Here is an 18,228-nt window from a genome sequence, read left to right as displayed (position 1 = left end):
AGCCAATCAGGGGTGGCTCATGGAAAGTCACCCTAGCTCTGGCGCCTGGGGGTTACAGCGGGCTAATAGCCACTGTGAAATACTCATCACCGGCAGAAAATAGATGAAACACAACACTCCTCCTTCATATCGCTGCCAGCATTCCACCACTTAGTTGCGCAGTTTAAGTATACAGTATGTTGGAGAAAAGTAAAACTGTGCTCAGGTGAACGTTTTAGCTTACTTTGGTTAATTCTGGTAGTGTAGACCAGGGGAGAACGACTGCCCCCGCACATCAAGTCATGAAATTCAAGGCCGACAGCGGTACTGCAAGCATTGTTTGCACAAAACAGGATTCCCCATTATAGTGAATGGGGAAATGGCAATCTTTGTTGTCAATCTAACTCAATGAAAAGGGGCAGAACTGAGCTAGCCTGCAACGCCACTACCTGGGCTAGCTCAAACTGCGCATGTTATGTCTCCATGAGACGCCATCTTAAATGCGCTATTGAGTCTTCACATAGGAATGAATGGTGTCACGTGATCGATGGTTTTGTCCATTCATATATACAGTCATTGGTGTAGACAGACTTGTTGAGATTCATTTCAGAAAGAGCATGACTGAACAACATTATACACTATCTCAAGGGAAACACTCAGTTAACCTCAGATTCCTTTAGCTATCATGTTTATACACTCTTTGAAACCAATGTTTTGAAGTACACAAGCCCAATACAGGGGGACCTTGACATCACAAGAATGACAAACTGTTATGCAGGCTTGCATTGCAGACAGTTATATTTAAAAATATATATATTTATAATATATATACGAGTCCAGTATCAGCAATTCATATAGAGCCATGAGAGTTAATCGAAGGTCATCTCCCTACATGAAAAGCATTGTCATGTCCCTCCATGTGTCATGAATAATTTTATAGAAAAACTACCCTCACTTGTTCCTCAGCAGCCAAGTGATGAACTAGTGATGAACTAAAAATCTGAAGTTTTAAAGCTAATTTCCTGTCATTCCAAAAAATGAAATCATGGCTTATGACGTGTTCATATGCTATCTGGGGGGCCCGACCTCCGGGGGAACCCCAACCACGAGGGCTGCGGGGGGGGGTGTGCTACACCAGTGAGCATACTGTATATCAAGCTTGTCAAAAGGTTTCAAAAAAGCTCTTCTTACCTTTAACAATCACCAGCACAGCGCTGTAGGTTTGTCCAGCCATATTGGAGGCATTACAGGTGTACAGGCCATTGTCGCTCTGCTTACAGTACAGGATCTTGAGGATGAAATTCTCGGCCTGGTCCTCATACATGATGTGCCTTCGTCCCTCGCCGATGTTCCCCCCATCCTTCCTCCAGATGATATGAGGCTTGGGGTGACCCGTCACGAAGCAGCTGAGCTTGGCATGCTTGCCCTCAGTCACCGTGCAGGTGCGGGTAAAGACGCTTTTGGGTAGCTGGCTGACCAGTGCTGCGCTGCCGTGGGCCAGACCCAGACCGCTCAGCCCGTCTGTGACCGTAGTGGTGGCCGTGGAAGAGGTGGTGGTGGAGTTGTGAGAGGAGCTGCGGGTCTCTGCTGTGCGGTAGATGGAGATCCCTTCTTTACGCTTCTGCATGTGGGAGAGGAGGGAGGTGCTCTTGTCCTGGCCCAGGTGACGGGAGTCCTGGGTGTCTATGACCAGGGTGGCGGCAGAGTTCGAGCGGCCCACTGAGTTCTGGGCGCGGCAGGTATACGTGCCGCTGTCTAGGCTGCGCACGCTCTGGATCCTCAGGGAGCTGCTGTCGCCGTCCGAGGACACCTTGATGCGGTTTGTCTCGGCTAGGTAACGCCCGTCCTTATCCCAGTCAAATGTAGACTCTGGGTAAGCAGCAACCCGGCAGTGGAAGACCACATCGCCCCCCAGGCCAACGCGTACAGAGGTAGGCTTGACCATGAAGACGGGGGCCCTCTCCACCATCTCCTGTGGAAGGCCTACATGAAGGGTTACACATGCGTATGCCTCCCCGACGTTGTTTTTGGCCCGGCACATGTACTGGCCGCTGTCTTCCAGGGTTAGATCGTAGATGGTGAGGCGGTAGACATTACCATCATCCACCGTCTTGAAGCGGCCCCCAGAGGTCAGACGTAGCTTCTCCTTTTCCCAGGTAATCAATAGGGTGGGGTTGCCCACGATGGTGCAGCTTAGAGTGGCATCCTTGCCCACGCACACTGCAAACGCTTTGGGCCGCGTGAGGAATCTGGGGGCCCCTCCAAACAGGTTCTGGTCCATTACTGGTTCCTAGATTACCAAGGAAATAATGCCATTTAGAATAGAAACACACAATTGAAAGGAATCAATACATGAGTATAGAATATAGAAGTATAGAATAATATATCCAGTAAGTGAGGGTAATATAGATACACTTATAGAAGAATACTAAGATATATCAAGATCATGAGGCAAAAAAAGCAAGATGTCCTTCTATTGTTGTTGTCAATAATTTAAATCACTTGCCTCTTGAACTACAATGTCACACATGTATGACACTACACAACCTCTAGTGTCTCATCCTTCTCATGCCTGACACTAATGCCTAACATGATCATGTAATAACACTACACCAGGAAGTAATAACTTGAAGGTTTGGAAAACCATAATGTGTTTGAGTGGGCCACTATGGAGTGAATTGTTTGCTGCAAATTGAGATAGTTTTCATAGGAACTTGGAAGAATGTGTTAACATGTCTCACACATGGCTCAGATATTTTTAGTGAAGTCTGTCTGCCATGGAAGTCAACAAAATGTAAGATATGCATTGATGACTGATAACTACGGTTCAAAAAGGACATACTAATTCAAAAAAACATTATCTCGTTATGTTGAGATCCCAACTTATTCATCTCAAGATCACGACATAACAAAAGTTGTTTTTTCTAGATCACAAGATAATTTTCTCACGATCACGGCATAACAAATGTTGTTTTGTTGAGATCACGAGATAAACTCTGTAAATAGGAGTGGACGCATTGATGATAGATGGACTGTATGGCTGGGGGGTGGCAAAGCCCACAGTGGATCAGCGCATATGTTTTTATTGATTGCTACACTAAAGGATGGTGCATTTCATGCTAACATCATACTTTAATTTCGGTTTGGAGCTCATTATCAGTTTATAAGTTAGAATGTTAGCAAACTGAATGTCCCTGACCTTGAGCTAAGTAAGAGCTCTTGGGGCATCTAATCCATCTGAAATGCATTCCAGATGAATACCTCATGAAGCTGGTTGAGAGGTTGCCAAGATTGTGCAAAACTGTCATCTAGGCAAAAGGTGGCTAGTTTGAATAATCTCATATATAAAATATGCTTTGATTTGTTTAACACTTTTTTGGTTACTACATGATTCCGTATGTGTTATTTCATAGTTTTGATGTCTTCACTATTATTCTACAATGTAGAAAATAGTAAACATTACAAATAAAACTTGAATTAGTAGGTATGTCCAAACTTTGACTGGTACTGTATATATATTATATATATTTGTTTAGCTAAACACATGTGGCTCAAAACAGGTGGGGCTCTGCCATATCAGTTATGCAAGCTAACAACCAGCATAGATAACAGATTAGCTTGCTAGCTTTCTTCCTAGCTAACGAGACTACCTAGCTAACTAGCTAGCTCACAAGACTAGCCAAGTTAGCTGCTTTGTTCCTTGCATGCGATTGGCTGTGGTCTTGGGTGCAGCACACAGCCTGGGAGACAGGGCTGCTGGTCAGGCAACGTTCAGGGCTTAAATGGGGTCAACACAGCGACAGGGCTCCTTGATGAAGTGGTTATCATGCATCTGAACAAATTAATGGATTATGTGTGGTACTTTGATTATCTCTTGATCACCACAAAACAACTTTTGTTAAGTTGTGATCATGAGACAATTATTTTGTGATCTCGATAAAACAACTTTTGTTATGTAGTGATCATGAGTTAAATAAGTTGTTATCTCAATATAACATGGAACTATTTGTTTTTATTAATATGTCCTCTCTAGACTTCTGTAGATAACAATAGTATCTCAGTAGTTAAAACATTTATAGAGCAAATCCCTCAGCCCAGTAGAGAGTTGTTTTACAGGTCTTTACTTTATCTGTTTACAATTACATAACCACTACACAATGCTGACTTAAAATACAACGACAAAATACACAAAGCATGCTGTAAATTTGGTGACTTTTAAGAACACATTGCACATAATGTTTCTAGGTTACATCAAATTGTGACAGTCAATGTAACAATCTGCATTTTTATCATTTTGTAAAGCACATTTGCCAACCCTGGACAGAGAAACAAATAAAACACTGTGATACAGAGTAACAACATCACATATAAAAAAAAAGATTGCGCCTGTTATTTTGTCATTAATACGTGTCACATATTAGTTTGCAAACAATCATAGAGTTAATAAAGCTACATAGAAACATGGTTCTTTTTTGCTTTCTTGAGTAAGGCAGCTGCAAAATGAAGGTGTTTCAGCCTGGCTTAGTGCTTTCTGTGGTGGTGGGGAAGCCAGCGGAAAATACGGAGCGTAGGGGTTGGTAACGTTCTCTAGTTGCGCCGTGATTGGCTCAGTGTCCTGTCACTCATGGGAACACTACGTCACCGCAAAATCTACGAGGAGAACTCGAAGTTCAAGCCCCTTGGGTGTTGCCATAGATTTACATTAGAAGTGCCTATCCAAGAAGGCTCAAGGTCATTGGCCACAAAATAAAATGACGTCAAATCATATTATATATACCGTAGCTTTGATTAGACTGATCCTGTCAACATCATACTTTCAAAATCTTAGCTAGCAATCTAGAAAGCAGTCACGTGATAATATGGTGTGTGATCCTCACACTACGACTCTGGAAACCATGCAGTTTATTAGGCTACAGAAGACATAAATTATGATGAACTTCACAGGGTGGTGAAAGTGTACGGTGATGAGCTTGATGCTCCTTTCCAATAAATATTGAGGATCTTATTCTGGTGACATGATCGATGCTTGGCTGCCGTTTGACAGATAAAAATATTCTCTCTTTTATCTATCATAATCTCATCATGTAGACTAGCCAACCTGAACAGCAACCCGCACTGCATCTGAGAGCTGTTGGCTGGAGCGTACATGCCAAGACCAGAGTAGGCACATTTGCTATTTAACACAACCGTTTTTGCGCCAAAACTATCGATAGATTTAAAACATGATGGAAATGAACTTAACATTTTTAATCGGTACATGAAAACTCAAAAGTCATTAAGCACGGACTTTTATCTGCAAGAAGTCAGTTTGGTGGAAACACCACTGGTGGGAAAATGTACATATTGTCTTTATATGGATCTTTGAATATTCACATGAACATATGTTGAATTTGTACCTTAAAACAACATCAGCTCTTCAACATTATATCCACTATCAGAATAAAAAACTATAGGTTGAGCAGCATCTACTATTGGAGAATATATCTATATAGAGCTACCCTTTGGTCTACCATTCAGGGTTTTATTTTATATTTTATGTTGTAATTTTCCCCCCTTCTCCAACCCAAATTCGTGATATCCAAATGCGATCTTGTCTCTTCGCTGCAACTCCCCAACGGGCTCAGGAGAGGTCATGCGTCCTCCGAAACATGACCCGCCAAGCCTCGCTTCTTAACACCCGCACACTTAACCCGGAAGCCAGCCATACCAATTTGTCGGACGAAAACTGTTCAACTGACACCGAAGTCAGCCTCCAGGCAAGGAGTAGCTAGAGCGCAATAAGCCAAGTAAAGCCCCCCCTCCCCGGCCAAACCCTCCCCTAAACCGGACGATGCTGGGCCAATTGTATCACCGTATGGGACTCCCGGTTACGGCTGGTTGTGACACTGGGATAGAACCCCAGGCTGTAGTGACACCGCAACAGTGCCTTAGACCGCTACGCCACTCGAAAGACCATCCAGGGTTTTAACCAAGCCCAGCCCTGCTTACCTATGATGTTTTCACTGAGTATTACCAATGTGCGACTATGAGAATGACCAAGAACCCAATGGTCACTCTGACAGAGTGAGTTCCTTGAGTTCCTCTGTGGAGATGGGAGAACCTTCCAGAAGGACAACCATCTCTGCAGCACTCCACCAATCAGGCCTTTATGGTAGAGTGGCCAGACGGAACCACTCCCCAGTAAAAGGCCCATGACAGCCCACTTGGAGTAAGCCAAAAGGCACCTAAAGAATCTCAGACCATGAGAAACAAGATTCTCTGGTCTGATGAAACCAAGATTGAACTCTTTAGCCTGAATGCCAAGGATCACGTCTGGAGGAAACCTGGCACCATACCTACTGTGAAGCATGGTGGTGGCAGCATCTTGCTGTGTGGATGTTTTTCAGCAGCAGGGACTTGGAGACTAGTCACAATCAAGGCAAAGATGAACGGAGCAAAGTACAGAAAGATCCTTGATGAAATCCTGCTCCAGAGCCCTCAGGACCTCAGACTGGGCCGAAGGTTCACCTTCCAACAGGACAACGACCCAAAGTGTGGCCGATGTGAAATGGCTAGCTAGTTAGCGGTGGTGCGCGCTAATAGTGTTTCAATCGGTGATGTCACTCGCTCTGAGACCTAGAAGTAGTTGTTCCCCTTGCTCTGCAAGGGCCGTGGCTTTTGTGGCGTGATGGGTAACAATGCTTCGTGAGTGACTATGGTTGATGTGTGCAGAGGGTCCCTGGTTCGAGCCCAGGTTGGGGCGAGGAGAGGGACTGAAGCTATACTGTTACATAAGCACACAGCCAAGATAATGCAGGAGTGGCTTAGGGACAAGTCTCTGAACGTCCTTGAGTGGCCCAGCCAGAGTCCGGACTTGAACCCGATCTAACATCTCTGGAGAGACCAGAAAATAGCTGTGCAGCAACGCTCCCCATCCAACCTGACGGAGCTTGAGAGGATCTGCAGAGAAGAATAGGAGAAACTCCCCAAATACAGGTGAGCCAAGCTTGTAGCGTCATACCCAAGAAGTGTTGAGGCTGTAATCGCTGCCAAAGGTGCTTCAACACAGTAAAAGGGTCTGAATACTTATGTAAATGTCATATTTCAGTTTTTAAGTTAGCAAGAATCTAGAAACCTGTTTTTGTTTTGTCATGATGGGGTATTGCAATTTAATCAATTTTAGTATAAGGCTGTGTGGATATACGCACATCCACACACACACACACACACACAGACACAGAAACACTGTTATATACACACATCACAATTGCTGTTACCAGACTCATATGTACTATTGCACAATTTAAACACTTGCAAATCCCCCTTTTCTCTGATACAAGTCATGTGTAAATATTGGACTATAAATTGTACCTTCCTGTATTATACTAAAATGTTTATTCTATTCTACTGAACCATTTACTTTATGTTCCTATTCTTATCTTTTAATATTTCTTATTGTTGTTGCATTGTCGAGAAGGAACCTGCAAGTAAGGATTTAGTTGGATGGTGTATACCACGTGTATCCTGTACATAGTACTATCAAAATGTGATATCACTTTTGAAATACAATAAATACCTTATAATACATATCCTATTAACTATTAAAGGTAACAAATGATATATTGGATTCACATCTCCAACTCAACGGAAAATACAAGTTAAAGAATGGGATTAAGCCATTGGCTCAAATGAAACTTTCCAAGCACTTGATACATCTCCTTTAAACGTTGATATTTGGTTGCATTGTCAACCAAACACAATTCAATATTACTTTTGTAATCCGATAAATACCCTAAAGTTAAGGCCATTTTACAAACTAATGTAACAGTCAACTTTACAATGAATAACACATCCATGGCCACATTTTGAGGTTACTGTTAACTATACATTTATTCGAATGTAATCATATAAAGCGTGCATGTTCAAGATAACATGCATAGGTCACAATTCCTGTAATAATCTGCGCAGAATCTCGAACCTCATTGATTACTAGCATTATGTACTTTTAATGTAGGCTAATCTCAATTGCAATCCAGGTAATTTGGTTCTGCTATTAGATGAACCACAGTGATAACACATTCATCTGTTATGTAAAAAAATAACATATCTGACATTGAATTCCCATTTTAACTCTGCTTTTAAATGATTGAAAGCGCAGTGATAGACATTTGGGTGACAACTAAACCAAAAATCAGACATTGTTTTTCCATTGAAATTTGGTTGTGCTTTAAGAAGGTTGAAAGCAGAGTGATAACACATGGAAATTCAACAAACGTTTGGCTGTCTTTTTGAGTGGGTGAATATAGGTTGTTGATTGATCAACATCTTAAACAAATATTAGTAAATTATCCACGTTGAAATGACGAAGGTAAACTGACATCAACGCACCGCCAGATTGGGACAAATTATGTTTTAGCACGGTTAAATAGAACAGATATGTGTCTTTGAAAGGGTGACATTTGCCATCTTTGTCACCTCACTCCCCTGAGCTGCCTGTACCCAAAATAACCTCAGCTGTCGGGCCGCGTGTCTCTGTCCATTGCCATTTGTAGAAGCGAAGAGGGATCAACTGTTTTGATAGGGCACCACAACTGAAGGAAACGCTTCTTTATTCTATATTGTTTAATAAACTTGCCAGTACCATTAGCCTATGCAAATTGATCATACATGTTTTATGTAGTTGGTTTTGTGTAGGCTAGATAGTCGGCAGAAACGTTTTACGGACGGTATTCTCGGACCAACAAAGTCGCTCATTGTAATTAAATAAATAAGTTATGAAAACATACTTTTTGGCGAAGGTAAAACTGCCACCACAAACATAAAGCACATTAATAAACACGACTCCTCTAAAATGACGACACTCGATTCCCATTCAAAAATATATATGACTCATGCCTTATTAAATTATAAGTTATGTTGATCAGTGATTGCAAATTGAATGTCCTTTTAGGTTATTTAAACTGGGACCTGGGTTAGTTCAACTTCAGCAATGATTTGCTCACCTTGAGTCTTCAGCCACTCTGATAAAACAAGCGCTGAAACATGTGAACTAAAACTTCAACAAGGTTTTACAGTCCGTAAAATAATCCAATCTTTGCCGTTGAGATCCAATAAATGTATGCCCGGTGCGTATCAATGTCCCTACAATGATGATTGTGTATCCAGGAAAGTGTAACATCCCCCAGTCTCCTGCGGTGGGTGGTTGACTACGCTTTCTTTTTTCTAATGTGGTACCTCATGATGCCAAATAGCTAACATTCCTATTTTGGTGCAGCCTCCATTCCAAAATAGACTTGTCATTTAATGTAGAGATAGCCTAGGTGCTGGAGCATGGGTCTGGACAGGCTGCTATAGGTTATCTATCTGACTATCCTGAAACATTACTCATGCCGTGTTTATATGATATCGGAATGAAAGTGACTAACAAAATCAAAATCAACCCTGTGCGATATTTTTCGGCCATGAATACTACAAGTTTAGATAGCTGGCTAGACAAATTAACCGATTTTTAAAAAATGACATGGCTAATTGAGTGGCTGTCAGTGAGTGACATATAAAAAGAGGAAAACTATTGATGGACAACCAATTTTCGAAATTGCACTTTGTGTACTCTACTATTCTAACTCTCAACAGTAATTTAAGACTCCGACTGAGTTCCAGAAAAAAAATGAAAATAGAAAAAACTACAGAGGCATGCATTGCCTAGAGCACTAAATTCTCTTGTCTCCAAATCAGTTTACCAAAACTCATTCAAATCAACCCACAGAGCAATTCAAATAATTGGTATAGAAATCAGAGGAAAGATCATTTCATTGGATGGAAGTAGCTGTCTAGCCCTATTCGGAAGGGATCTTTTGGGTAGGTCGGGTAATACCAGCCAGAATAACCTACTGTTTTTTGGCAAACTCCAAGATCCTTTGATAATACTAGTTCCGTGCAAATCATCATCCCTGTTTTTTTGTTACCTCCCTTTTTGTGGGGGTAATTGCTGGTAGTTACTGTCTTGTCTCATCGCTACAACACCCGCACGGACTCGAAGGTCGAGAGCCATGCTCGGCGAAGGTCGAGAGCCATGCTCGGCGAAGGTCGAGAGCCATGCTCGGCGAAGGTCGAGAGCCATGCTCGGCGAAGGTCGAGAGCCATGCTCGGCGAAGGTCGAGAGCCGTGCTCGCACCCAGAGTCTCTGGCGGCACACTGCGATGCAGTGCATTAGACCACCGCGCCACCCGGGAGGCCCCCATCCCTGTTTTTTGAGAGAAATGTCTGAGTTTGACAGGTGTTGTTTGCGGTTTGAGCAAGAAAACAATAACTGGTTCGATACATTGAACGAAGTTCTGCGCATAGCCTATATATGAAGGGCCTACATTTATCAACTTGTGTTGCAACTTTCACAGTGAAGGCTTTTGTTTATACGTTTTGTACGCATTAAAATTATACACCGCCAAATGGATCATAAAAAAATGGGAGTTCACTGTTTTATTCATAGCCTAAAGACGCATATCAAGTGCAAGTGTGCTGTTTAGCTCACAAGGCTGGGGGGCATTTAATACGTCTTCTACTGCGGATCGCTAAAATATCCTAATGATTATGATCACACTTCCTCAATTCAAAAAACATTGGGACACTATACCAAAGATGGGTTCGAAATGTGGGAACCAAACTCCAGTTATCAGTGTAGCCAGTTTTCGCCCTGACTTGTTGAGATATCTTCAGGCCTAGAAAAAAACCTGGAGGCTTCCATCATAACTGTCCATTTATATATAGATAAATAAAAAAGAGCATTACGGGGGCAGTTTGGAAAAAACGAATCCCGTCCGAATCGTCCTCTGGAATAATTCACATTCTGGGATATTACACAACCGGTGGGTCTAATCCTGAATGCTTATAGGTTAAAACCGCATTCCAACCGGTGTCCATTCCACATATTACCACCGGCTAAAGCTATGATATTAAAATGCTTATTTACTCTGTTCAATCTGACTGTGCAATCCACTGTCTCACCAGCCCAGCCAGGCACTTTATAAACTTGATCTCTACTATAAAAAGCATCTAGACATTATCTCACATTTCTTTTTTTAGTTTTCAACTATGGAGATTTGTATAAATCTTGCTGTCTGATTATCCAACATTTGTAACATTGTTTCAATATTCAAATTGGATCTCCAGCTGTCCCATAATGAACTTGTCAGGGGTAGGGAAGAGACAGACAGGCAGACAGCAAGCCAATGGAAATCATGTATCAGCTGGCATAATTTTCATGGATATATACAAAGAAATATACAAAAACGAAACGAAGTGCAGCTAGTTTGCAGTCTTTCCAGCTTCAGATTGAAGTTATTGTGTTAGCTGTGTTGTTGGCTAAATCCTCTGAACAACAGTGTCCTGACGAGTGAGCAAATTTTCTATACCAGGCCTCTAGCAACCAAACAGATAGAACAAACTACCATCCAGCTTGGGTAGCAACCCTAGATGTGGAAGGATTAAATAAACTTAGCAAAAAAGGAAACGTCCCTATTTCAGGACCCTGTCTTTCAAAGATAATTCATAAAATACAAATAACTTCACAGATCTTCATTGTAAAGGGCTTAAACACTGTTTCCCATGCCTGTTAAATGAACCATAAGCAATTAATGAACATGCACCTGGGGAACGGTCATTAAAACACTAACAGCTTAGAGACGGTAGGCAATTAAGGTCACAGTTAAGAAAACCTAGGACACTGAAGAGGCCTTTCTACTGACTCTGAAAAACATCAAAAGAAAGATGCCCAGGGTGCCTGCTCATCTGCGTGAACGTGCCTTAGGCATGCTGCATGGAGGCATGAGGACTGCAGATGTGGCCAGGGCAATAAATTGCAATGTCCGTACTGTGAGACGCCTAAGACAGCACTACAGGAAGACAGGATGGACAGCTGATCGTCCTCGCAGTGGCAGACCACGTGTAACAACACCTGCACAGGATCGGTACATCCGAACATCACACCTGCGGGACAGGTAAAGGATGGCAACAACTGCCCGAGTTACACCAGAAATGAACAATCCCTCCATCAGTGCCCAGACTGTCTGCAATAGGCTGAGAGAGGCTGGACTGAGGGCTTGTAGGCCTGTTATAAGGCAGGTCCTCACCAGACATCACCGGCAACAACGTCGCCTATGGGCACAAACCCACCATCGCTGGACCAGACAGGAATGGCAAAAACTGCTTTTCACTGATGAGTCGCGGTTTTGTCTCACCAGGGGTGATGGTTGGATTCGCGTTTATCGTCAAAGTAATGAGCGTTACACCGAGGCCTGTACTCTGGAGCAGGATCGATTTGGAGGTGGAGGGTCCGTCATGGTCTGGGGCGGTGTCACAGCATCATCGGACTGAGCTTGTTGTCATTGCAGGCAATTTCAACGCTGTGCGTTACAGGGAAGACATCATCCTCCCTCATGTGGTACCCTTCCTGCAAGCTCATCCTGACATGACCCTCCAGCATGACAATGCCACCAGCCATACTGCTCGTTCTGTGTGTGATTTCCTGCAAGATAGGAATGCCAGTGTTCTGCCATGGCCAGCGAAGGGCCCGGATCTCAATCCCTTTGAGCACGTCTGGGACCTGTTGGATTGGAGGGTGAGGGCTAGGGCCATTCCCCCCAGAAATGTCCGGGAACTTGCAGGTGCCTTGGTGGAATATGTCCCTTTGTTCAGGGACATATTATTCAATTTATGTTAGTCACATGTCTGTGGAACTTGTTCAGTTTATGTCTCAGTTCTTGAATCTTGTTATGTTCACACAAATATTTACACATGTTAAGTTTGCTGAAAATAAACGCAGTTGACGGTGAGAGGACGTTTCTTTTTTTTGCTGAATCTAGTATTCATAAATAAATTCATCGAAATAATGTTTTTAATTAAAATATTTCAATCATTATTTGAATATGTTGGTAACCAGTTGTATAAAAATTATAATGCCCTCAAAGTTGGTGTTTGGAGGATATATTGACACGGTTTGCCAACCCTCGACGAACAACACCAGTGCCAATATATCCTCCAAACACCGGCTTCTCTGGCATTATAACTTAAATCAATTCCAACACAGCACAAATACATAACCAATGTTCTCTAGGAACACTAGTCAAGTGCAAATAGGGCTTTATTCTACAAATATCGGATTAAAGATACAGTTGAAGTCGGAAGTTTACATACACCTAGGTTGGCGTCATTTAAACTCATTTTTCAACCACTCCACAAATTTCTTGTTAACAAACTATAGTTTTGGCAAGTCGGTTAGAACATCAACTTTGTGCATGACACAAGTAAATTTTCCAGCAATTATTTACAGACCGATTATTCCACTTATAATTCACTGTATCACAATTCCAGTGGGTCAGAAGTTTACATACACTAAGTTGACTGTGCCTTTAAACAGCTTGGAAAATTCCAGAAAATTATGTCCTGGCTTTAGAAGCTTCTGATTGGCTAATTTACATCATTTGAGTCAATTGAAGGTGTACCTGTGGATGTATTTCAAGGCCTACCTTCAAACCCAGTCCCTCTTTGCTTGACATCATGGGAAAATCAAAAGAAATCAGCTAAGACCTCAGAAAATAAATGTGGACCTCCACAAGTCTGGTTCATCCTTGGGAGCAATTTCCAAATGCCTGAAGGTACCACGTTCATCTGTACAAACAATAGTACGCAAGTATAAACACCATGGGACCACGCAGCCATCATACCGCTCAGGGAGGAGACGCGTTCTGTCTGCTAGAGATTAATGTACTTTGGTGCGAAAGTGCAAATAAATCCCAGAACAACAGCAAAGGAACCTTGTGAAGATACTGGAGGAAAAAGGTACAAAAGTATCTATATCCACAGTTAAACAAGTCCTATATCGATATAACCTGAAAGGCAGTTCAACAAGGAAGAAGCCACTGCTGCAAAACCGCCATAAAAAAAGCCAGACTACGGTTTGCAACTGCACATGGGGACAAAGATCGTAATTTTGGAGAAATGTCCTCTGGTCTGATGAAACAAAAATATAACTGTTTGGCCATAATGACCATCGTTATGTTTGGAGGAAAAAGGGGGAGGCTTGCAAGCTGAAGAACACCATCCCAACCGTGAAGTACGGGGAGGCAGCATCATGTTGTGGGGGTGCTTTGCTGCAGGAGGGACTGGTGCACTTCACAAAACAGATGGCATCACGAGGAAAGAAAATTATGTGGATATATTGAAGCAACATCTCAAGACATCAGTCAGGAAGTTAAAGCTTGATCGCAAATGAGTCTTCCAAATGGACAATGACCCCAAGCAAACTTCCAAAGTTGTGGCAAAATGGCTTAAGGACAACAAAGTCAAGGTATTGGAGTGGCCATCACAAAGCCCTGACCTCAATCGAATAAAAAATGTGTGGGCAGAACTGAAAAAGCATGTGCGAGCAAGAAGGCCTACAAACCTGACTCAGTTACACCAGCTCTGTTAGGAGGAATGGGCCAAAATTCACCCAACTTATTGTGGGAAGCCTGTGGAAGGCTCCCCGAAACGTTTGACCCAAGGTAATGCTACCAAATACTAATTGAAATAAATTAAAGCTGAAAAAAATAATTCTCTCTACTATTATTCTGACATTTCACATTCTTAACATGAAGTGGTGATCCTAACTGACCTAAAACAGGGGATTTTTTACAAGGAGTAAATGTCAGGAATTGTTAAAAACTGAGTTTAAATGTATTTGGCTAAGGTGTATTGTAAGGGGTGCGTAACTGGTGGCAGTGAGGTCAAACGCAGGAGAGCAGAACTTGGTAAATAGCCGGAGCCGTTTAATAAACATAACTACCGGTATACAAAAAACAACAAACACATGGGCAACAAAACCCGTATCGCACCAGTCACACAATGCACACGTACTTACAATAAACAATTCCCGACAAGGACATGGGGGAAGCAGAGGGAACATATACAACATGTAATTAGGGAATTGAAACCAGGTGAGTGTGAAAACAAGACAAAACAAATGGAACATGAAAAATGTTTCGGCGATGGCTAGAAGACCGGTGACGTCGACCGCCGAACACTGCCCGAACAAGGAGAGGAACCGACTTCGGCAGAAGTCGTGACATGTATGTAAACTTCCGACTTCAACTGTATAACCCCATCAACTATAATGCCGGTAACATACAGTATGTGCTGAAGGGTCAGCCAATTAAATTGTATTGTGCCTCGAAAATTGTACAGCACCAATGCACTGACACCACAGAAACATTCTGGGAATGAAGAGGGGCGTTCCTACCATAAATCAAGGCCAATAGGCACAAATAAAGAAACACAAATAATAATAAAATGAGGTGGGTCAGCAAACAAAATAAACTATTATGTGCCTTTATCTACATTGATTCTGTAAATCAATCCTGATCTGTTTCACCGGTCTTGAGTTGTGTTAGAGTCATGCACTTGAGAATTAATTCTTGCAATCTTAGAAAGTAAAGGCAGGGCCAAATAGTTCAAAGCAGAATCATATTATGTTATTATATTTTGGTTCCACAAAAGGGTTCTACCTGGAACCAAAAAGGGTTATCATATGGGGACAGCCGAAGAACCCTTTTGGAACCCTTTTTCTAAGAGTGTATCCCTCCCACTGTGGGCTTTCCCCCATGGCTGCTCTGCTTAGCTTACTGTGTGACTGACAACAGCAGCAGGCCTCCCATGGCTCTTATTTAAGCTCTCTGAAACTCTAGCGGAGGGTAATCTTGACATTACTAACTCTCTGTTGCCACGGACTACTTGAATTCTGACTTCTGGTCTTTACTGCATGTCCTGAGCTAACTTGAGAATAATCTGTCTTATATGACCCTGTAATATAGAGATGTAATACTCATGTTGAGTATTAAACCAGAGTCAGTAATATTGTAAACTGACAGTCATGCTTTTGACAAACCATGCAAAGGCTAATACTATGCTTCGGTGACAAGGCAAGATGTGTAAATGTTTATGCCAATACTGTCCCTGATTGGGGATAGGTGAATTGGATAGGGTCACATAAACTAAATACATTTGTACTATATCTGCTTTTAGAATTACAGACTGTCAGCACATGAACAGTTATTATTTATTATTAATGAGACCGACACTTCAATGTCATGAATCTTTTCCTTCACTCAGACATACATGTGCAGCATTGTAAAGGGACAAATGGCACCTCAGTTGCTTTAGAAGGGGTGGTCGTTTGCTGATATTTTCTGAGGGGTGTGGAAAAGATTTACAATGCCCCTCTAGACCGGCTGGTTTTATATGCAAGGCCAGCTCTGATAACATTCCCAATCATAACAACTCAAGATGGAAATTGAAAGTTGCACAATCACAATCACGCAAACCGATTGTGGGTCACTTTATGTGGATTGTTTTTAGACATGCAATGCTTTGGATAAATGTAATACTGACCATGTGTTGTACTTCTGAACAATAAAAAGTGTCTGTATATTATTACAGTAGATTGTCAGAGCACTACATTTGACATTTTAGTCATTTAGCAGATGCTCTTATCCAGAGTGAATTACAGTTATTGCATTAATCTTAAATAGCTAGGTGGGACAACCACATATCACAGGCATAGTAAATACACTAATCTGTAAGGTAATATTACAGTATAATTGTGTGTGCATTAAGCAAGCACAACCATCTCTGCAGCACTCCACCAATCAGGCCTTTATGGTAGATTGGCCAGACGGAAGCCACCCCTCAGTAAAAGGCAGATGACAGCCCACTTGGAGTTTGCCAAAAGGCACCTAAAGGATTCTCAGACTATGAGAAACAAGATTATCTGGTCTGATGAAACCAAGATTGAACTCTTTGGCCTGAATGCCAAGGATCACGTCTGGAGGAAACCTGGCACAATCCCTACGGTGAAGCATGGTGGTGGTAGCATCATGCTGTAGGGATGTTTTTCAGTGGGAGGGACTGGGAGGCTAGTCAGGATTGAGGGAATATGAACAGAGCAAGTACAGGGAGATCCTTGATAAAAAACCTTCTCCAGAGCGCTCAGGACCTCAGACTGGGGCGAAGGTTCACCTTCCAACAGGACAACAACCCTAAGCACACAGCCAAGACAACACAGGAGTGGCTTCGGGACAAGTCTCTGAATGTCCTTTAGTGGCCAAGCCAGAGCCCAGACAAGAATCCGATCGAACATCTCTGGAGAGACCTGGAAGTAGCTGTGTAGTGACACTCCCCATCCAACCTGACAGAGCTTGAGAGGATCTGCAGAGAAGAATGGGGGAAACTCCCCAAATATAGGTGTGCCATGCCTGTAGCGTCATACCCAAGAAGATTGAAGGATGTAATCGCTGCCAAAGGTGCTTCAACAAAGTTCTGTTTTTGCTTTGTCATTATGGCGTATTGTCTGTAGATTGATGAGGGAAAAAAACTCCTTAATCAATTTTAGAATAAGGCTGTAATGTAACAAAATGTGGTAAAGTCAAGGGGTCTGAATACTTTCCGAATGCAGTGTATTATCTACTTAGTGTGACACCTCCAGGCAGAACTTCAATGAAAATACTACAGCAGTGCAGCTACATGTTGCCTACAGTATCTTTGTATCCTTTTTTCATTGTGACGTTTTTACCATGAACTACAGTGGGGAGAACAAGTATTTGATACACTGACGATTTTGCAGGTTTTCCTACTTACAAAGCATGTAGAGGTCTGTAATTTTTATCATAGGTACACTTCAACTATGAGAGACGGAATCTAAAACAAAAATCCAGAAAATCACATTGTATGATTTTTAAGTAATTAATTTGCATTTTATTGCATGACATAAGTATTTGATACATCAGAAAAGCAGAACTTAATATTTGGTACAGAAACCTTTGTTTGCAATTACAGAGATCATACGTTTCCTGTAGTTCTTGACTAGGTTTGCACACACTGCAGCAGGGATTTTGGCCCACTCCTCCCTACAGATCTTCTCCAGATCCTTCAGGTTTCGGGGCTGTCGCTGGGCAATACGGACTTTCAGCTCCCTCCAAAGATTTTCTATTGGGTTCAGGTCTGGAGACTGGCTAGGCCACTCCAGGACCTTGAGATGCTTCTTACGGAGCCACTCCTTAGTTGCCATGGCTGTGTGCTTCGTGTCGTTGTCATGCTGGAAGACCCAGCCACGACCCATCTTCAATGCTCTTACTGAGGGAAGGAGGTTGTTGGCCAAGATCTTGCGATACATGGCCCCATCCATCCTCCCCTCAATACGGTGCAGTCGTCCTGTCCCCTTTGCAGAAAAGCATCCCCAAAGAA

At 42.4% G+C, this 18,228-nt stretch overlaps 1 protein-coding gene across 7 annotated transcripts in view; it reads right to left on the bottom strand.

Annotated features, from left to right (window-relative positions):
• obscnb (obscurin, cytoskeletal calmodulin and titin-interacting RhoGEF b) overlaps nucleotides 1-9,153 on the bottom strand; it is a 93,463-nt gene extending 84,310 nt beyond the window's left edge. For all 7 annotated transcript variants that reach the window (XM_071375929.1, XM_071375930.1, XM_071375931.1 and 4 more), the window contains exons 1-2: nucleotides 8,961-9,153; nucleotides 1,171-2,269 (exon numbers count right to left, since the gene is read on the bottom strand). In XM_071375929.1, the coding sequence (XP_071232030.1) occupies nucleotides 1,171-2,260 (1,090 nt within the window). In that variant the 5' untranslated portion in view covers nucleotides 2,261-2,269; nucleotides 8,961-9,153. The remainder of the gene's footprint in view (nucleotides 1-1,170; nucleotides 2,270-8,960) is intronic.
• Between the last annotated feature and the right edge of the window lie 9,075 nt (nucleotides 9,154-18,228).

The sequence above is a fragment of the Salvelinus alpinus genome, chromosome 30 (genome assembly GCF_045679555.1).
Source record: "Salvelinus alpinus chromosome 30, SLU_Salpinus.1, whole genome shotgun sequence".
NCBI classification, from domain to species: domain Eukaryota; kingdom Metazoa; phylum Chordata; class Actinopteri; order Salmoniformes; family Salmonidae; genus Salvelinus; species Salvelinus alpinus.
The sequence above is the reverse complement of the archived record's forward strand: the minus strand, read 5'-3'. Positions and strand labels throughout refer to the sequence as shown.